The 21,912-nt window shown below is 43.2% G+C and overlaps 1 protein-coding gene across 1 annotated transcript in view; it reads right to left on the reverse strand.

The window, feature by feature from the left end:
- Nucleotides 1-21,071, reverse strand: part of rcc2 (regulator of chromosome condensation 2) — a 37,724-nt gene extending 16,653 nt beyond the window's left edge. The window contains exons 1-6 of the mRNA XM_041206214.1: nt 20,485-21,071; nt 11,706-11,799; nt 7,921-8,064; nt 5,925-6,056; nt 2,754-2,842; nt 1,364-1,478 (exon numbers count right to left, since the gene is read on the reverse strand). Of these exons, the coding sequence (XP_041062148.1) occupies nt 1,364-1,478; nt 2,754-2,842; nt 5,925-6,056; nt 7,921-8,064; nt 11,706-11,799; nt 20,485-20,646 (736 nt within the window). The 5' untranslated portion in view covers nt 20,647-21,071. The remainder of the gene's footprint in view (nt 1-1,363; nt 1,479-2,753; nt 2,843-5,924; nt 6,057-7,920; nt 8,065-11,705; nt 11,800-20,484) is intronic.
- Between the last annotated feature and the right edge of the window lie 841 nt (nt 21,072-21,912).

The raw sequence follows: 21,912 nt of genomic DNA on the forward strand, positions 1-21,912 counted from the left end.
AACAACTAGATATGAATGTACAGACATGAGTGTACAGAACACAATTTCAAAATGTGCAGATGACAAAATTTGTTTTGTGAACTGAGAGGCGGATAGTGATAAATTTCAATGGACAGACTGGTGGAACGGATGGACGAGTGACATGACACTTAATGCAGAGGATTGCGAAGTGATCTTGGAAGGAAGAATGAGGAGAAGCAATTATAAACTGAAGGGTACAATTCTAAAGGGTATGCAGGAGCAGAGGGACTTGGGGGTATATGTGCACAAATCATCGACAGGGCAGGTTGAGTTAGCAGTTAATAAAGCATACAGAGTCCTAGGCTTTATAAATAGGGATATAGAGTTCAAAAGTAAAGAAGATATGGTGAACCTGTATAAAACACTGGTCCTGCCTCAACTGAAGTAATGTGTCCAATTCTGGATGCCAGACTTTAGGCAGGATGTGACGGCATTAGAGGGGCTGCAGTAAAGGTTTAGGTTCCAGCGATGGCAGACTTTGGCTACGTAGATAGATCAGAGAAGCTTGGGCTGTTCTCTTTAGAGAGGGTTGAGAGTAGAGGCATCCAAAACCATGAGTGATCTAGACAGAGTGGATAGGAAAAAACACTCTGTTGGCAGAAAGGTCAAGAACCAGAGGGTATCGATTTAAGGGGATTAGCAAAAAAGGCAACTGTGACAAAAGGAAAAACTTTTTCTTAAGACATAGCACACAGCTTGGATTTGGAATACTCTGCCAGAGACTGTGGCGGAGGCAGATTCAATCAAGGCCTCGAAAGAGAATTAGAAAATTATCTGAAGCAAGGAAACGTGCAGGGCTAGAGGGAAAAAGGTGGGAATGGTACTGGGTGAGTTGTTCTTCCAGAAGCTGGCATGTAATTGATGGGCTGAATGGCCTCCTTCTGTGCTATAACCAGTCTATGTGTCTATTCTATAAAATAGAAACGTGAACATATTGTATCAATCAATAGGATGGGTGCACCTACTTTACTTGGTATAATGCACCAAACTCCACTGGACAATTGGCAATAAGACATCAAGCAAAAATGTGGATTTACAGTGTCCCCCATGATCTCAGGTCATCTCAAAGCATTTTGCAACCAGTGAATTACTTTTAAAGTGCAGTTACTTATGCTGGCAAATGCAACAGTCAATTCACAGTGGGACCCCACCTCAAACAGCAAGGGATGATTAATCAATCTGTGGGCTTTTTGTATTAAAATGTACAAAGTGCAGTTGGTTGAGGGAGGGAGGATGGCTGGGCAAGATTTTTTAAACTTGAGCAGGTAGGATGGAGCGTTGGAAGAAAAATCAAGTGCCAAGACATATCGGTGTGATGTTTAAAACGCATGCGCACACATACCAAGCTGGCCGTACTCTGGATGACCAAAAGAATACAGGTTCCCTTTGCAGTCAGCAATCATACTGAATTCTGCACCACACGCAATTTTTACAATTGGCTGGCCATTGTACATTATCTGGAAAAAATGACAAGAGTATAAACAAGCTAATTGATCAATCCACTGGCTGATCAGACAACTCTCAGTATATAAAAGATTACTGTAGCACTGTTTTAAATTGCAGCCTAATTTAATTTTCTACATTCTCCATAATCTATATGGTTTTGTCGATCAGGTTACTTCACGGGAAACACAACAGTTACATGTGAGAATATAAGATAGAATCAGGCTTGAAGTCCTTCTGACATTCACTATCCCATGGAGCCACAAGGATAGTTATCTTTTGGCAGCAGTACAAATTGGCCTAGCAGGGAGGGATTCTGGTCCTGGGCTATTATTGTACTGTTCGATGCTTTTTATTTGATCACAAAAATAAGTTGTTCATATCTACAGTCACGCCCTTATCATAGCAGCCTGTGCCATATAGTAAGCTATGACACAAATATAGATGAACTTTTGCTTAACCCTCCCCACAACTTTTGCGAGCAAGCAAAACTTATGCTAAATATTAGTGGAAAATGTACATAGAAGCTACCATAAAAATCAGACAAGCGAGGGAAGGCCAAAACAAGACTCAAACTTTTGTATGGCTGTTTTGTGAATTAATTTAGGATATTTAGTGCCAAGTCAATGTTACCTAGCTTCAACTCAAAAGGACATAACAAAGATACTGCACATACATGTTGCCTAGCAACACAAGATGCACAGCACTGATGTTTTCAAATACATAAAGATCTGCAGCCAGTTCTGTACTACCCATCTAGTGGCATTTCAATATTACCATTAATGCCAGAAAATTGTTAAGGCCACTGACATCACTGTTCATTAACCTAATGTAATGGGACACGAAATGGCAGTATTTCAGCACAGATGTTCAGTAGATGCTGTGTTGCTGCTATTGCACGCCTGTAAAAACTACATAAAATAAAAAAACACAACATCCAAGAGTGGGGAACAGGATAAAACATACAAATAGAGAGAGCAAGAGAAAGGTTCTGTGACTTTGCTGGAAAATGCATTCATGAACATGAAGAGACCAAGGTCAGGAATGGCTGCGATATCACACTTGCATCTCCATCACAAATGAACAGCCCTGTCAATATTCAATCTACACACGAAGTGTGGTTCAGTTGGGCACATTTCCATAGGGCTTCTTAACACATGGGGAAACCAGTGTAAGCCCAAGATTATAGGTGAGAGAAAATTGGAAATAAGTGAGCAAGGAGGGATTGGGTAGATGGACGGGTAATATTCATCAGGAAGAGTTTGTCAGACTAATTGGGCTTGGTTTACCTGTGAAGGGCAGGGTTCCGCTTCAGTCTGGTTTCCGAGGCCAAGCTGTCCCATTTTGTTCTCACCAAAGGCAAAAACAGTTCCATTTTCTATAAATAGTTAAAAGTTAAGACAACTTAGTAATTAGAAAAAGAACCATAGCCTGCAGAGTAACAGTCAGTCAGTCTTCAATGAAGGGGATTAACAGAATTACAAGTCACCATGACAGACATTCATGAATAGTTACATACAGGATATTCAAGAGCTGGTACAATGAGAGGGTTCCCTGATCATGTTACTCATTTAGAACTCCAGCGTTAAAATTGATAACTTTGACGTCTTGCTTAGAATTAGTCTTTTATCAGATCCACTCCTCTATAACTTAACTTCTTGCAAGAGAACTTTCCTCTGGGTGTCAGTCAGTGACCTCCCGTCACAAGAACTTCCGCTCGTCTCGGGCAGCCAGCTAACCAGCAGCATGCCAAGTGGGGTTTTCATTAAATTGCTGAACATCATGCTGCCAAAGAAGTGGGCAGGAGGGGGCTTGGCAATTGCCTCATCTCCAGTTCGGTCTCTAGCCCAAATCTGGTGGAACAATGGCCGAGTTATGACAATTGATTGATATACATTCCCGGGCAAGGAAGAAAGAAAAACAGGCAAGTGTCCTGCTTATGATAGTTTTGTCCAGTAAATTCTAATTCTGCTGGCAAAAGCTGTCTGACATCAGGTAAAGAGAAAATGGAGAGCAGCTGAACAGCCAATCTTTATTTAGATGTTTGGAAGTTTACAGACAAGATACCTAAACACTGACAGCAATCAAACTATACCCCAGCACAGGTTAGACCCTTTAGGAGAGGCAAGAAAAAAATTAGAATAGTTTGTTTTGCAGCAACAAGGCAATTAATTTTTGAATACATTCTATTGCAGCTAAGTCAGAATCACTCCCTTTTCTGTCTACCAGTAGGGGAGAAATCAGAATACAGATACAATTGAACAGTTGAGTTATTCTGATCCAAGGTTATACGATTAGGATAGATACTAATTTACACAACAGTGGTAAATGAAAACTTTCCCAAGTTACATATTGTTCAGTACAGATTAAAAAGGTTCACAAGGCTAACTCCCTTAACATATTTGTTATGTTAAAAATGCTAAACAGCTGTTGCACATGTAGACAAATTTTAAAAAAGTTCATTTATGGGATGCGGGCATCATTGGCTAAGCCAACATTTATTGCCCATCCCTAACTGCCCTTGAGAAGATGGTGATGAGCTGCCTTTTAGAATTGCTGCAGTCCATGTGGTGTAAGTACACCCACAGTGCTTTTAGGGAGGGAGTTCCAGGATTGGGACCCAGCAACAGTGAAGAAACGGCGATATATTTCCAAATCATGATGGTGACTGGCTTGGAAGGGAATTTCCAGGTGGAGGCGTTCCCATATATCTGTTGTCCTTGTCCTTCTAGATGGTGGTGGTCATGAGTTTGGAAAGTGCTGTCCAAGGAGCCTTGATGAGCTCATGCAGTGCATCTTGTAGATTGTACACACTACTGCCACTGTGCGTCAGTGGTGGAGGGAGTGAATGTTTGTGGATGGGGTGCCAATCAATGGCTGCTTCGTTCTGGATGGTATCAAGCTTCTTGAGTGTTGTTGGAGCTGCACTCATTCAAACAAGTGGAGAGTATTCCATCACATTCCTCACTTGTGCCTTGTAGGTGGTGCTCAGGCAGATCTTGCAGTTTTCATATGAAATCCTTCCCCCTCTAATGGCTCAATGAGTTACCAATGGTCCCTGTGAGGCCAGTAAGGCCTTGATCTTATCCTCTGGTCCCTGCAGTCACCCTGACCACTGTGTGCTTTTCAATAGAAATCAATGAGAAGCAGCCAATTTTTTCCCCATCACCTTGCCTAGGGGTATGGGGGCCAAATGTTACATCTCTTGGCTGATTCAGCAAAGTGCAGGATTGCAAGTTGGGACTTTTGGGCTAATTGATCTGCAATTGTTTTAATTTGCACTGTTTCACCCCTACAACTGGAAACTAAAAGCTGCCAAGCACAGCACAAAAAACACAGGCACAGCTCAGAAACCTCAAGAGAAGGTAGCTAAATAGATAAGTTCAGTAGAAATACTTAGACTTTTGTATGTTCCACATCAGATATCAGAACTATTGCTTGCAGGGAAATTTATAGATGAAAGCTTGCACCATAGCACCCAGAAGACAGCCAGCCACTTCAATGAACAGGAAATTAAACACATGGATCTGGCAACAATCAGCCAAGGGACCCCCACATCAAGTGCTCTGCTTCATTTCCTCTCAAATAAAATGGACATTATTGAGCTCTATACTGAAGCCTTTCAACTATAAGCTCCCCTGTAAGATTCTGAAACCCACAAGATTTAAATTCAATCAAATAGGATTAGACAGCAGTTTGCCATGCAGAAGATGAAAAAAAGTCTGAAAGTCTTAGCAAGCAATGTTACAGACCTAAACACCCAATTAAAAGGATGTTTAGCATGACCTTAACACAAAATTTCTTCTCACTACCTCAAGGCCAAATCTACCCTATTAAGTCTTCTATTTTTGGGCCAGCACCCCACAGAGGGTTGTGGGTTTCTGCTTCAAGACCCCACTGTGTCTTGGAAGGGACAGTCTAGAGTCCTACCTTGCCTTGTAGCTTTAAAATTATCCAACCAGACAAACTGCATAGGGAAGAGGCAAAATTGTTCATTGCCACCAATATCTGGCCTTGTTGGACGGGTGGAACAGCTGCCGCTGCTCAGAATGTTTTGTAATCCCCTTCATATGTTGTTACTGTACTCATTAATATTAGACAATGTAGTTGCTACTTTTCAGATAAGACAGTACTGTACCTTTAATCATATCTTAACATTATTTCTCTGTTCTATGATATACTATATATAGACACTTATTTATAGTAGAGTGCAAAACTAAGCCCTCAATATTCCTGAACTGATTTTTAAAATGCGACTAGTTTAAACACTAGAACTTATAGAACAGCAATTTTAGGCACTTATTAAATATTAGCTTTATCTGGAATATGGCAATCTTCCCTAAAAGGGATAACTCAATAAGCCAAGTTCTGTTCACGCTTTACTGCAAAATACAATCATTGCTCGTTATGAAGTCATAATAAAGGCCCCCTTTCAGCCTCCCACGTGCTCTGGCAGTTACCTGTTAAACAGAGACTGTGATTACGTCCACAAGCTCCTGCAACTATTGTCTGCTCTTTGAGGGCCTCAATGAGTTTGGGGACCTCTCCGCGCTTTGTGTCACCGTGTCCAAGCTGACCTTTCTCCCCTCGACCTAAGAGGGGTAAAAAACATAGAAAAAGAACATTTTTAAATTAGCCTCTAGTACACACTGCAGCAGTATTTAATGGAGGTGACGGGGGTCTCGTTCGCCAGCTTGCGAGCCCTACATCGCCTCTTTTCAGGGAGGCTCACTGAGTTAAGTGCCTTCAAGCACCCTGGGGGCAGAAGTCTTGCTCTTCACTGCTCAGTAGTGCCACCAGGGAGGCAGTGGCTGCTGCAGGTACTACACCCACCCAAAGCGGAGGATCACCACAAACCCAGGAAAGTGTGGCAGGAAGGTGTTCACAGGGGAGGGGTTGGTGCAGGGCATAAAAAGCAAGGGCAAGGGTTGGCTCTCAGTAGGTTACCCCCTTCCCAATGCCGGGTTCATCGATCAGGCACTGACTGCCTTTGAACGAGAGACCCCATCCCCACAGGAGCCCGCAAGCAACACTGACAAGGTTTGCTTTTTGGGCTTCCCGCATGCAGAGTCCCCCGCCCACTGCATCCAGCCATGGCGAGATTAGGCTCTGAAGTGGACATTAACTGTCCACTTAAGGGCCTCAATTGACAAGGGGGGTGGGAGCAGGAGCAGGAAGGCTGTCCGCAGGCTTTTCTACCACAAGCTTAGCCAGGATGGAGGTGGGAAGTTAGTGGGGTCCTCACCTGCTAGATTAAATATCCTCCTGCCAAACTTGCCTCAGGAAAGGGCATTAAATTCCACCCTGTGGTGCTACATTTGTCAGACAGCAGACCGTGCTGGCAGGAGTAACAAGTGCAATTCCCATGGTGCACTTGAGATACGTTGAACTGATTTTCTCCAAACTTATTCCATCCACTATAAAAGATAGCAGTTTGCATTCAGGATTGAAATAAATAGAATTGGTAAGGCAACTCAGTCATAAATATGAACAAGATTATTAGAGTTCACCGGGGTAGACATAGAAAGAGGCAGGGAGAACAGACAAAAATTATGGGCCATAAATACAAGATGGATACTAATAAATCAAACAAGAAATTCAGGAGAAACTTCTTTACCCTGAGATTGGCTAGAATGTAGAACTCAAGCAGTTGAGGGCAATAGCATTGATTCATTTAAGGAGTAAGCACATGACGTAGTGGTATTGTTGCTGGACTAGTAATCCACAGACCCAGGATAATGCTCTGGGGACAATTGCCGCCGTGGTAGAATTTGAATTTGATAAAAAATCTGGAACTAAAAAGTCTAATGATGGCCAAGAAACCATTGCCAATTTTGGTAAAAACCCATCTGGTTCACTAATGTTCTTTAGGGAAGGAAATCTGCCATCCTTATCTGGTCTGGCCTACGTGTGACTCCAGACCCGCAGCAATGTGGTTGACTTTTAAATACCCTCTGATCAAGGGCAATTAGGGATGGGCAATAATTGCTGGCCTAGCCAGCAACACCCACATCCAATGAACAAATTTTTAAAAAAAGAGTAGAGGGCTATACTAAAAGGGTTAGGTGAAAAGGGGAGGGAGGAGACATATATGGAGTATGAACATCAGTATTGACCATTTGGGTCAGGTGACCTACTTCAGTGCTGTAAATTTCACACACGCCAGGTTGAACAAAATAGAGAGGTTGGGAAGGAATGAAACCACTTCCTCCACGAAACCACTTCCTGAAAGATGAAAGCTACTTGTCATGTTGTTAAGGTAGTTAAATGCTACAAATTTAGAAGTGCATACGGGTATTTGTATGCAAGCTTGATAAGCAAATTTCTGTCAGTCAAGAAACTTGCAGCTGATTCAAGTGATAAAACTTGGAAGCCAATTAGGGTGCACTAAGTTTACAAACTCAATCCAACTGCACTGCTCTTACAACTCCCCTTGTTTCATTTCCAGCTACTCACCCCAGCTCCAGATCTTCCCTTCTGTTGTAATGATGAGATTGTGGGCAGCACATGATCCCGATGACACCGTCCGCACACGTATTCCTGAGAGACATCCGTAACGATTTGGGCCCCACAGATTCTGTCCCAGGTTACGGTATGCAGCTGAAACAATTAAAACAAGTTTAGCTACTAGCCATTGCCAAACACATTAAAACAATGCAACATAATTGCCTCTCTGACATTTCAGTCATTTCCACATCAACAACAAAAAATTGCTGGCTCCAAGATTACTGTAATTAACATACTTATGCAAATGTTGTGGTCACCCAAGTTGCACCTCAAAAAAATAAATCAACCATATTATTACTGATTGAGAATCAATGTGCATACTGTAAATAAAATAAATATTTAATAAAAACAGGCAAAATAACACAGTAGAATCACTATCAGATGGAAGGGAAGTCCTCCACAATACAAGTCTATTCTTTCTGAATTATGTTAATTCATAATATTTGAAGTCCAAAACAACAGTGATGTTTTAAGTGCCAGACCCAATTCAAATTAAGCAACTTAATTAGATGATCTCTCATCTAAGTCTCAGCTCTAGGAGAATTCAGCAGATATTGGAGGTTCATATCATTCTCTGTTACAATTTAAGTAAACTGCGAGTGGGAGCAATTCAAGGCATACGGGGGCTAAATTCACACAGCCCTGTAAACAGGCACAGGGATCATCATCATCTTACCATGCCCATTTGTAAGATACGCGCATCGCAATCAATGTATTGCTGTCTGCTCATTTCAATTTCAATCTCAAACCAGCATCACCCACGCTATTGATTGGCCCCCTGCTAATGTAGCCAGCCAACAGTGTGGGTAGCAAGCACTATCTAAAGCTAGCATGCTCTACTTAAAGAGGAGGTGCTTTGTGGTCAGAGCAGGTGCTGGCAGTCAGTCATTCATGAAGCAAATATTACCCGGAAAATATTGAAGAATGTCACAACATGGCTCCAAGGTTTCTGCATGCTGAACTACTGGTCTTAGTCAAGGAGGTGGGAATGAGAAGAGATAAACTGTGTTCACAGGGGTCCAGGAGGCCCTCCAGACACGCTCAGAACATTATGGAAGCAAACTGCCATAAAGGCTAATGCCAGGAACCTTGCCGAGGGCCTAGCTGTGATGTCACAAGAAGTTCAAATGACCTCAACACAAGTAGTTAAGGTCAGCGAATGCAGCTTCAAATGCCATAACCTATCAACTGCACCACTGGCCTCAGGCGCAACTCAATGCACCACACCTCCACCTCTTAAATATCGCTAATGTTTAGCAATAAGGGCAATCACACCTGACACTCATATGCTTGACCACACACTCAAGACACTAACACTGCTGTAAGTCTCACAACTACATCCTCACTGGTTGCACACATTGCCAGCTATTCAACTATGATAGCCCTATCAGCTAAATAGATTCCATAACACCCAGTGACACACTTCCATCTCTCTTGGAGGACAAGGTAATGCACAACCAAAAGCAGCAGGAGCTAACTGGAGGGGGCCAAGTGAACCTGCATGTCCTAACCCCTCCATAGAGGAGACAGAGTTGGCTTTTATTGGGACAGCGATTGCTGAGGCTGTAGCCAAAAGGTAGGGATGAAATCACTGAAGATGTCAGTATCCTCATGCCTCATCCTACAGATTGCTGTCACGCAGGGGACAGCTTGCAACCCTGCAAGCTCAGACTGCTGTCATTGTGGTTGTAGTTAGTGTGCAAAGAGGCTTGCAGGGTGTCACATCAGTTCAGCAATTTGGCCTCCAGCAGGTTAGCTAGGATTGCTGAGATGGAGCTCGGGGTACTGGTAGCGGTTCATCCTCACTAATGCCCTTGCTGTTGTCTGTCAGCCAGCCAACCCAGGCTGCTGCTGCCCATGCAGAGGTGATGCAGTCCCAAGCCAGGCCTTTGAGTTTTCCCTCCACAATCATCTGCAGTCTCTTCCACAAAAATCAGCAACATTCCACTAGCCACGCTGTAGCCTGTGGGTCAGGACTACGTAGAAGCACTAGGACAGGCAAAGGCACAAGGGAGGCAGGCATTGGGGGAATGCACAAGGCAATTATCGACTTTTGTATGCATTATGGCATGATTTCATTCATAATTTTGGTCAGGAATGTTTATTTTATGCTGGTTTTGATTTCTGTGTTGTGGCCGCAGGACCGTGGTAGTCAGTGACGGGAGAAGGGAAGATGTAGGATTGTTTGTTAATGGCGGAATTGGGGTTGCAGTTACAAGTATTGCACTCGGATAAGTTCTTCACGGACAGCCTTGGCAAAAAGACATTGTTAAAAGCAAAATATTGCAGATGCTGGAAATCTGATATAAAAACGGAAACTGCTGGAAAAACTCAGGTCTGGCAGTATCTGTGCAGAGAGAAACAGTTAACGTTGAGTCCATATGACTCTTCTTCGAAAAGGTTGCCTCCTTCCTTTCCCCTTCTCCTGAGCTACTCACTGTATTGCTATTACAAGAGTTGTCTCCTCATGATGGCAAGGATATGCAGTGTGCAACAGACCTTTGCAAACCTGAATACTGCTCTGCCAAGTACTGGAGGGCTCCTCTAGAGTGGTCCAGACAAAGTTAGTGTTGCTTCAGTGCACCAGTGGTCTGCTCTATCACATTTCATGGGGCGGCACAGCTTTCATCATATGCATGCTGCTCACTGGGATCATCAGCCATGTTGTCAGCAGCTAGCCTTTGTTGCCTAGTAGCCACTCTTGGGTTTGGCATGGTGGATTAAGTTCAGCTAGCACAATGGACTGCCACAGAAAAACTGATTCAAGACTGCTGCCAGGATACCTGGAATAAACTGTATGATTCACGGCCAATGGTCCCATACCAAATGCGTCTGTTCCGGCACAGGGCACAGTTAACATATGACTGTCTGCAAAGTAATGTGTGGCAACGGCACACAACACCCCTAACAAATCTGTGTGCTTGCTCTGCCTGCTTGTGTTTGACAAGAGAATGAAATGTAGCTGCAGATTTCAGTGAGGACATTCTTATTGAGGTTCAGACGTTTCATATATTGTTCCTCAGAGGTTCAGGTATAGAAACTGCTCCCTGAACACCAAGTAAATCTAGCCTCCTGCTGAGAGCCATTCTTCTCCCTCCTCTTCCTTCCCCCTCTTCCAGCAGTTTACCCTGCTCCGAGTGGCCTCTGCCCATTCTCCAAGTCAACTATATTCCAAAGTGAATTGCTTAACAGTGCACCCAGGTCTTGTGCAGAAGCCTTGAACTCAACAAGAAGTCCCTTAGCCCCTTCCACACCACCTACTGTTGACTTCTGCAACATGAAACTTCTACAGAGAGCACTTGTAGAATCATAGCAACAGCCAAAGGAATATTAATCAACACTGAACTCGTAACTAGTTGATAATTCCTTTCAATAGTCCTGTTGTGTTGAGCAGCATAAAAGACCCCACGTGTTCAGCAAGGGCAAGAGGGTGTCCCTTGGACACTGATATGCAAAATTATATCACTACAGTAAATCAACGCTGCACTGATGACATTGTGGTCTGTCTGTCTGCTCTGTGTCTTTCCAGGTGTTCACTGCACACAATTATGCCCTCACCAATATGGCATCCAGTAAAATTCACTCCACTAGTGTGCTCACCCCTATCAGCATTTGAATTCTTAAGTGCCCAAAACACAGGCATTAATGAACCTGATTTGTCGGTGTGTGTGTTCACACGGAGGTGATCAGCACCAATGTCACAGCTACATATATTCAGAAGTATAGCATCCTACCTTGTTGCTTAGGGACTTCTTTACGACCAATCAAGTCCCAGTTTGTGGCTCCACAGATAAGAAGCTGACCTTTGCACTTCGATCCTTCCAGTTTCTGTGGGAAAGCATCAAGAGAGAAACATTCAGGTGCATGAGAGATTACAGGAGCCAGTCACAGCATTTAGTAAATTGTACAGAAGCAGGAGTAAAGCAGTTATATCCCATGTTCCTTCATGTAGAAATCTGAGGTTTAAAATAAAAATTAAAAATACAGCTATGGTGGACATTCTGGTACTTAAGTTCCACATGGGCCTCCTCACACCCAGTATTTCTAATATGAAAGCAAAATACTACCGATCTTGGAAATTTGAAATAAAGACAAAAAATGCGAGAAACTCTCAGCAGGTCTTTGGAGAGAGTATACAAAGTCCTGATGAAAGGTCAAAGCTGGAAACGTTAGCTCTGTTTTCTCCCTCCACATATATGGCCAGACCTGTAGAGGCATTTTCTGTTTTTATCTCAGTATTGCTTCTTGTTGCACAGAAGAAAACTACGCGGCAGAAATCTGAAACAAGAACTGAGAAAAACTCCACCCCGGAGTGGTAACTCTACTGACAAAAACAAAAATACCTGGAAAAACTCAGCAGGTCTGACAGCATCTACGGAGAGGAACACAGTTAACGTTTCAAGTCCGTATGACTCCAACAGAACTAAAGAAAAATAAAAAATAGAAAAGGAGGTGAAATATGAGCTGGTTTGCGGGGGTTGGGGGGGGGGGGGCCGGGGGGGAAGGTGGTAGAGCTGGATAGAGAGCCAGTGATAGGTGGAGATAACCAAAAGATCTCACAGACAAAAGGACAAAGTGGTGTTGAAGATGGTGATATTACCTAAGGAATGTGATAATAGGTGACATTAAGGGTAGAAAGCAGGACGAGCAAGGTACAGATAGCCCTAATGGGGGTAGGGTGGGGGGAAGGGATCGAAATGGGGTAAAAGGTAGAGAGATAAAACAACGGATGGAAATACATTTGAAAATAATGGAAATAGGTAGGAAAAGAAAAATCTATATAAATTATTGGAAAAAAGGGGGATCAGAAAGGGAGTGGGGATGGAGGAGAGTTCATTATCTAAAATTGTTGAACTCAATATTCAGTCCGGAAGGCTGTAAAGTGTCTAGTCGGAAAATTAGGTGTTGTTCCTCCAGTTTGCGTTGAGCTTCACTGGAACAGTGCAGCAGGCAAAAGACGGACATGTGGGCATGAGAGCAGGGTGGAGTGTTGAAATGGCAAGCAACAGGGTGGTGATGGACCACGTGAAAATGATGGAGGGGTGAAAATGGAAAGCAAAATGAATAACTTTCCACCCATCATTTTCACATGGTCCATCTCTGACACTTCCCTTCCCTTCCTTGACCTCTCTGTCTCAATTTCTGGTGATAGACTGTCCACCAATATTCATTACAAGCCTACCGACTCCCACAGCTCCTCACACCCCGCTTCCTGTAAGAACTCCACCCCATTCTCTCTGTTCCTTCGCCTCCGTCGCATCTGTTCTGATGATGCCACTTTCAAAAACAGTTCCTCTGACATGTCCTCCTTCTTCCTTAACCGAGGTTTTTCCAACCACGGTGGTTGACAGGGCCCTCAACCGTGTCCGGCCTATCTCCCACGCATCCACCCTCACACCTTCCTCTCCCACCCAGAACCATGATAGGGTCCCCCCCTTCCCTCACTTATCACCCCACTAGCCTCCGCATTCAAAGATCATCCTCTGCCATTTCCGTCAACTCCAGCATGATGCCACCACCAAACACATCTTCCCTTCACCCCCCCCGGCGGCATTCCGCAGGGATCGTTCCCTCCGGAACACCCTGGTCCACTCCTCCATCACCCCCTACACATCAACCCCCTCCCGCAGCACCTTCCCATGCAACCGCAGAAGGTACCACACCTGCCCCTTTACTTCCCCTCCCCTCACTGTCCAAGGGCCCAAACACTCCTTTCAAGTGAAACAGCACTTCACTTGCACTTCCCTCAATTTAGTCTACTGCATTCACTGCTCCCAATGTGGTTTCCTCTACATTGGAGAGACCAAACACAGACTGGGTGATCGCTTTGCGGAACACCTTTAGTCTGTCCGCAAGCATGACCCAGACCTTCCTGTCACTTGCCATTTCAACACTCCACCCTGCTCTCATGCCCATCCTAGGCCTGCTGCATTGTTCCAGTGAAGCTCAACGCAAACTGGAAGAACAGCACCTCATCTTCCGACTAGACACTTTACAGCCTTCCAGACTGAATATTGAGTTCAACAATTTTAGATCATGAACTCTCTCCTCCATCCCCACCTCACCCCCCCACTTTTCCAATAATTTTATAGATTTTTCTTTTCCCACCTATTTCCATTATTTTTAAATGTATTTCCATCCATTGTTTTATCTTTACCTTTTAGCCTATTTCGATCTCTTTCCCCCCACCCCACCCCCACTAGGGCTATCTGTACCTTGCTTGTCCTGCTTTCTACCCTTAATGTCACTTATTATCACACGCCTGAGATAATATCACCACCTTCAACACCTCTTTGTCCTTTTGTCTATGACATCTTTTGGTTATCTCCACCTATCACTGGCCCTCTAACCAGCTGTACCTGTCCCACCCCCCCCCACCCCCATGCAACCCCCCCAAACCAGCTTATATTTCACCTCTTTTCTATTTTTCCTTAGTTCTGTTGAAGAGTCATACGGACTCGAAACGTGCTCCTCTCCGCAGATGCAGTCAGACCTGCTGAGTTTTTCCAGGTATTTTTGTTTTGGATTTCCTGCATCCGCAGTTTTTTGCTTTTATATTATGGTAACTCTACTGATGCTGACTGACCACTGTGCTTCCAGCACCTTGATCTTGTTTGGATACTTATAGCTTTTTAAATGGCATTTTGGCAAGTCACATGATTTGGTTGAGGTTAACTGAGATAATCCGCATACCACAATCTTGTGTGCACGAAAGCCAATGGACAATCCACCAAGTTGAGATATCAGAAAATAAGTTTAGTTTGTAGGATTGTAATAGATTGCACTAGAAAGCTCTTTATAAAACTGGCACAACATAACTCCCCACAAGTCTTCAGTTTTCAAATTCATCTGCATGTCAAACCCTCCGTGACAAGCTCATTTTTCAAAAAACAAGAACATCTTCCAAAAACAACCTTGTAACAAAATAAAATCAAATTACAGATCAGCCTACTTCTGTGGATTTATTTTCAGCATCTGCTTCAAAAGAGTAACAAAAGTCTTCCATGAGTCAGTGCTCCCGTTGATCAAGATAGTTCCTTCAGACTAAAGCACAAAGGCATTTCTTCAAGGCATCCAGTTGTGCTATGGATGATCTGAACACAAAATGGCGTAGTGAAGAGAGGCCTATACGCTGCATTTGAACCCTTTTTTTTAATGATAGTGCCAAGTGCTGCCGTTTCCCTACATTGTATGATCCAATCAGCACTGCCAGAGATCACGTAGCTACAAGGCTTAAATGGGCCTTTCCAATTCCGGTTGGTTCTAAAATCTCCTGAGACCAGTCATTAGATGAGCCAAGTCAGATTAAAAACGTCTGTGGCCTATTTCATACAGAAAACTCCTATGGTAAAATGGCCTTTTTCACAAAAATACAAAGATGGGAATGTGTTGGCACACTGCAAATACATTTAAAATAGAAGTCCAATCATTGAAATAAAAACAATAAAAAATTTCTAGAATCTGAATAGCAGTTACTTTATACGTTGTGACAGGATGGAATGACATAGCTTATCACTAGTGAATGGTGATGCACTCTTCATCCTGCTATAATCAAAAATCACTAATATTGAAAAGTTGTTTTCTTTTAATTTGGTCCTTCCTTAGCCTAATCAACTCCACCGTGCTACCAAGTGTTGTTAATGATTTGCACGCAAGCCTTATTCTAGGCCACTCCGTACTTGCAGACGTAGACATGGGCCATCAAGTATAGTTCTCACATTACTGTGAGGGATGCTCAGTGACAGGGTAGGCTGGGAGTTTATTGGGTTGGGTGTGGGGTGGGGGAGGGGGTTGTTGGTTATCGACACTGGGTTGAGACAATGGGTGGGGCTTGTCTTTCTTGTTATGGAAGCTTGACATGATTCCTGGAAAGGATCCCATACCTCTTGGTCTATTTCCTCAACATCATGTATTTTATTTGCTCTGATGGACAAAAATGAGCTTTCCCATACATTTCCTATGGGGGTGGGGGTTTGGGCACTGGGTTTCACCTCAGGGCAGTGCATCTTCTTGCTGCAAAGATATGCACAAGCCTCGTGAGTGCAACGTTCCTTGACCTACTTGAAGCTGGGTCATTTCATCCAGTGCACCTATTTTTGTCATCTCCAGGGATGACACTTCAAACCAAGACCCTGCTGTGTTGTGCCCTATAGAATCCAACAGACCAATCTCATCATAACTGGCTGCCCGCAATGCAAAATTACTCCAGAGATGCACCTCAGATCTCAACCACATCTCAGATCTCCACCATTCATGCTGAGCAACACCAAAAACTTACGAGGCTTTTCAAATTGTGATCACCACCCTCTCCTTGGTCCTGGGAGAAACCCTCATTGCTCTACACCTGCAGAATAATCAAGAAGGGTCTAATCCAATGCTCTTCACTGCAAGGCCCTCGAGCTAGTGGCGGCTCCCATCAACACTAAGTGCAGCTCCCTAACTCCATCCACCCATTTTCAGTAACCGCCTTATCGCCAGAGGGTCGCAGCGAGCCAGAGCCCAACCCAGCATTACCTTCCTATTTAATTTTATTTTTAACGTTAGAAAGGCGTAGCGAGTCTGCCAAAAATCAGCCTTCTTTAACAGGTCACATTCACCACATGGTCCAACGTGTGCCAATATGTATATCTAAGTATGTATGTTGTATAGTAACAGTTATGTTACCATAGCGACCACCATAGAACTAGCAGAGCATTCAACTCTTGGCGTTTATTTTTTGGCTCAAGTGACTTACTGAAGTCGTAAGCAATTATAATTTAGTCATCAATGTGGCTCTCACACTGCAGGTTTTTTGCTAGGGTGGCCCTTACTTGAAAGATGGTGAAGACAAACTGGTCTAATCCTTCACAAATCTCACCATGACAAACTGTAAAGATTCTTAGTGGAGTGCTTATTCCTACCTAAAAGAACATTCAAAATAACCAAAGCAAGCAACATTTGTGAAGCATTTGTGGCTCTGAGGCTAAAGCATTAAGAGGGATAGTACTATTGTTAAAGTACCCAAATTGGGATGCAAAGACAAGGCTTGAATGTGGAATGCCTTTAACATAAATTATAAAATGAAATCTACATTGGTAGAAAGGAGACTCAATCACTTAATAGGCAACTTTGAACAATGAAGGCTGCCAATTGTTGCATTTTTATGGGAGAACTATCACAAACATAAGAACGTAAGAAAGAACATTGTTGAAGGTCATTGCTACACAGATGTATTCAAATCAACAGTGGTGTATACTGTTAGTTTTATCGGGCCTTTTGTGATGTTCAGTGCTGGGCTAAATCATTTTAAAGTATATATATATATTCCAACAATTTAAATAAAAAGGTGATATAGTCACCCTAACATCCCAAAAAATGAACTCTAACTTTGTGCCACATCGAACAAGAAAACCTCTAGTTCCATCCCAGATCTCTCCTGAATAAGTACATAAGGGTTTACATGTGTGAACATAAGATAGGATCAGGTTTGAAGACCTCCTGACATTCACTATCAAGATTCAGGCATGAAATATCAACTAGGTGAGTTACCAGAGGCCAATCACCACACCCAGGACAGGGAAATTTGGAGGAATATAAAAAAAAAGCATTGAACAGTACAATAATAGCCCAGGACCAGACTCCCTCCCTGCTAGGCCTCTTTGTACTGCCGCCAAAAGGTAACTATCCTTGTGGCTCCATGGGAAACAAAGGAAGCTGCTCCCGTAGGCTTCTGCGACCAGATCCAGAGGTCCGTGACAATCGAGGGACCCAGATACTGGCCATTTCACTGTCCAACAATTGGGCAAAAACAAAGATGTTGAACAAGGGACAACTTTTTAAATGTTTCTTCCCCTCTTCCAAACATAATGCTGTTAACTCCCAAGTGCTAGGTATATCCAATTACAAAAAAGAACTGTACAGCATACAACTGCCACGGTGCAACTGTTTTGGAAAATGCATGCACATTTTAATTCTATGCTTTCTAATAAACAAACAACCTGCAAGCTGGAACATTCGGAGCTAAAAGTTGTGCAACGAAGAACCTCTCAGTTTTCCTCCCAAGATTTGCACCATTGCTCCTAAACCTTTCTCTCATCTACTCTAAGCTCCAAACATGCATCCAATGTTCCTCCTTCCCAGAACTGCAGTGTTGAAGTACAGAAATCATCACTGAATTGAGTGAGAGGTGGTGCACTCTGTTGCAGGCCCACAAAACTCTGGAGCTCCCAGTTTCCCCTTCCTTCTTGGGACTAATCTTACTTAACCCACTACTACTTGATTTAGCTCACTTTTCTCCAACCCTGAATTTATGCTATGGACAAATATAAAACGTATTCATTCTTGTTTGCAAAACACAGCACTGCTGGTAGGAAATAAACAAGTGTTGGAAAAACTCCACAGATGCTGCCAGACCTGCCGAGAGAGAAACAGAGTTAACGTCAAGTCCAATACGTCTCTTCTTTGGAACTCTTCCAGTTCCAAAAAAGTCATGTTGGACTCGAAACATTAACTGTGTTTTTCTCTCTCCACAAATGCAGCCGGGCTGGTTGAGTTTTCCAGCACTTTGTTTTTATTTCAGATCTCCAGCATCCACAGTATTTTGCTTTCATTACAGGGCTGCTAAAATATATATGTATTATATAATAATAATGAACCATTGTGAGGAGTGCAGTATAATAAGCAGTAAGATATGGTAAGGTAGTTAGCCATAGTCCACAAAGGACCATAGGCAAAAGCACTAATGAAATATAAGATAAGCATTAATATATATATATAAACAAAAAAACTGCGGATGCTGGAAATCCAAAACAAAAACAGAATTACCTGGAAAAACTCAGCAGGTCTGGCAGCATCGGCGGAGAAGAAAAGAGTTGACGTTTCGAGTCCTCATGACAAGTTGACGTTTCGAGTCCTCATGAACAAGTTCTGTCGAAGGGTCATGAGGACTCGAAACGTCAACTCTTTTCTTCTCCGCCGATGCTGCCAGACCTGCTGAGTTTTTCCAGGTAATTCTGTTTTTGTATAAGATAAGCATTGCTAGTTAAAGTTCTGACCAAGGGCTTTCGGAAATTCCAACTTATATAATCACACTCTTCAAAATACAGCTTTTAAATCAATTATGTTCCAATATCTCCCCCCCACCCCCATTATGTCCAGTTTGCAGCATCTTGTGTTTGCACCTCTGGTTGGAGCAGCGTTTGCTGCCAGGGTCTCCGGGGTTGATTGACAGGCGAGGCCGGAGCATGCGCAGTGAGTCGCCTCCGCCGCCCGAGAAATGGCGGGAAATTGGAGCAGCGGAAACGGACGAAAATTTTAAAAAAAAATATTTTATTCCCCCCCAAAAAAAAACAAGAAAGTTAATCAAATAAACCTAACCGTGACATCCGAAATTTAAGGAAAAAATAAGGTAAAGAAAAGAAAAGCGACTATGACGAGAAGTTTAATTTTTTTTTTAAATATCAGGTTTCAGGAAAATATCGAAGTTTGAATTGTAAACATTTCTGTGAATAAAAGCGGCGGAAGATGAATTAAATGTTGTTGAGGGGAAGCGGAGGTCGGTTTGTCTGGGCGGAGGCGGGGGGGGGGGGGGGGGGGGGGGGGGGGGGGTGGGGGGAAATGCCGTCGCTTCGGGCTCGGCGTGCGGCCTAGTCGGGGACTGGGTGGTGTTGGTAGCGAAGGAGAAGCCCGAGTCCCGGCACAGCCACGACCCGCGGGGTCCCGGGACCCCCACGAACGAACCAAAAAAAAAAAAATCCCTCTCCTCAGACAGACACACACACACACGGCGAAGGCTCCAGTGTTTGAACTTCCCCATTATTTAATTATCCCGTCCGTCCGCCTCTTCGATTCGAGACTCCTCCGCGCCTGGGCCGCGACTCACAGGAGAAGAAAAAGAAAATCCCCAAAGCCCACACAGACAAAAAAAAAACCCCAAATCCTCCACACAAAACATATAAAAACCCCCTCGCCCCCTCAAACAATATCAAAAACAAAAATAATAACACGGATTTTTTTTAAAAAACACTAAAATAAAGCGAATAACTGAGGTAAAGCTGCTGATTTAAAGCCTTCAAAATGTGTTTTTTTTTTAAAAAAAAAAGCGAGGTCGAAAAGTACAAACCCCCCCCAAACGCGGGTTCCAAATTTAAAGAAAACTCAACAACCGGCTCTTGTCTGGTTAAAAATAAAATCATTTAAAGAAGGGTGTCGCTCTACAGGCCCGGCTTCTTTGTTCAGGCCTCCAAACATTTATTTTTCCTCCCCGCCCCCCTCCCCCAATCAAGTTTAAAAAGTTAGGACTTTTAAAGTTTAAAACGTTCAGGGAATTTCTTTTTAAAAATAAACTTTTCGAAAAGGAAGAAAAAAGGAACTTTTTTGCCAGAAACCTCTTCCCAGACGTTTAAGTTTTAATGGTTTATTTATTTTAGCTCCGTCTGAAGGATAACATGGGTTTGAAGGATTGATTGGAAAAGAAAAATAAACCCCCCCCCACCCCCCCCCCCCATTCCGCCACAAAGCCCCGGGCTTTCTTACTATTTTTTCCTTAGTCTCCTCCGGTTCGTTGACAGTCTGAAGGACGGGTTTGCCCATCTTCTTGCCGGGATTCTCCAGCTCCAGCTCCTCTTCATCGCTGAAGTCTCTTTCTCTTTTCCTTCCACCTTTCATTTTCTTTTTGTCCACCTTCTTGCGAGGCATCTTGTCTCAAACAACAACAACAGCAGCAGCAGCAAAGAGGGGGTGGTGGGGGAAGCAAATCCCCAATTTTTACCCAAAAAAAGTGAAAGAAAATCGTCCTGTAGGCAAAATTAATTCCTTTCTTTCCAAAAAAAAATCTCCTCTGCAGGTGATTAAATATCCGCCAACTTGATTGAAAGTCACTAAATTATATCTCTTTTTTTTCCCTGCCGGGTTTTAAACCCTTAGATTTGTCTCCTTTCTTCCCCCTTTTCCCCCCTCAGACTCTGCCTTTTTATTGATCTGAACAATAGATCTGTGTCTGAAACAAACCACGTGGACCCGCCTCACATCTGTCTGCCTCTTTTATCTATATATATATTTATATATATTCTAAATAATTAAAGCATCAAACTTCCGCCTTTTCCTTCCTCCTCAAAACCATGCACCAAAGTGCGCTGCCCTTCCCCCCCCCCCCCCTTTGTCCCGTTCTCAGATCAACTTTAAGTACCTGGATTCGTTTAATTGGGAAGAAATGATGTGGTTGTTGCAAATGTGTTATGGGGGAGGGAGGTTGGGTTATTTTCTGTAGGTCTTTTTTTTATATTCCAGCCCACCCGCCGTTAGGTTAAAATGTAAATCTGCCCCTGTGTCTGTGACATGATGTGACAGCTCTCTATTCACAATCAGTCATGGACATAGATCCCAGGAAGGAAAACCGGTTTCTACGAAAGAAATCCCTGAAAACTCCTCAGACATTGACATCTGCTGGCTGGGAGAAGCCCTTTAAACCCAGTTTTCATCGTTTTTTTTTACATAGTTCACTTAAGGTTAAATGTTTTATTTCAGTTGAAAGGAAAGAATCATTTATTTTTTAATTAGATTTTCACTAAAATCTGATGGATTTTAAATGTGCACCGTGGAATGGGCAATGGACTAGAGAAAATGGAGTTTACAATCGAGTTGCTGAGTGGAGCCAATATTAGATGACTGTCTCCATCTCCGACTTACCCCACGTGGATTCCAACTGAAGTTCCATCCCTCGTGTCCCACTTCTATAGTCCTTTGTGGCCCCTGACAGCGACAACTAGCATTTATGTCCCATCTTTAATGTGAGAACTATCCCAAGTGCTATGATCCCAGCTGATGTTACTACTGAACAAGTCAGATCCCAGGGTGAAACCCAGCTTGATAGATCCTAACTTTTATTTTTTTGTTTAGAAACGTGGAGGGTGACTACTGAATAGAGCCACAGGAGTCAGCTGATGACCTTTTAACAAAAAAAAA

This window comes from Carcharodon carcharias, chromosome 15 (genome assembly GCF_017639515.1).
Source record: "Carcharodon carcharias isolate sCarCar2 chromosome 15, sCarCar2.pri, whole genome shotgun sequence".
Taxonomy (NCBI): Eukaryota; Metazoa; Chordata; class Chondrichthyes; order Lamniformes; family Lamnidae; genus Carcharodon; species Carcharodon carcharias.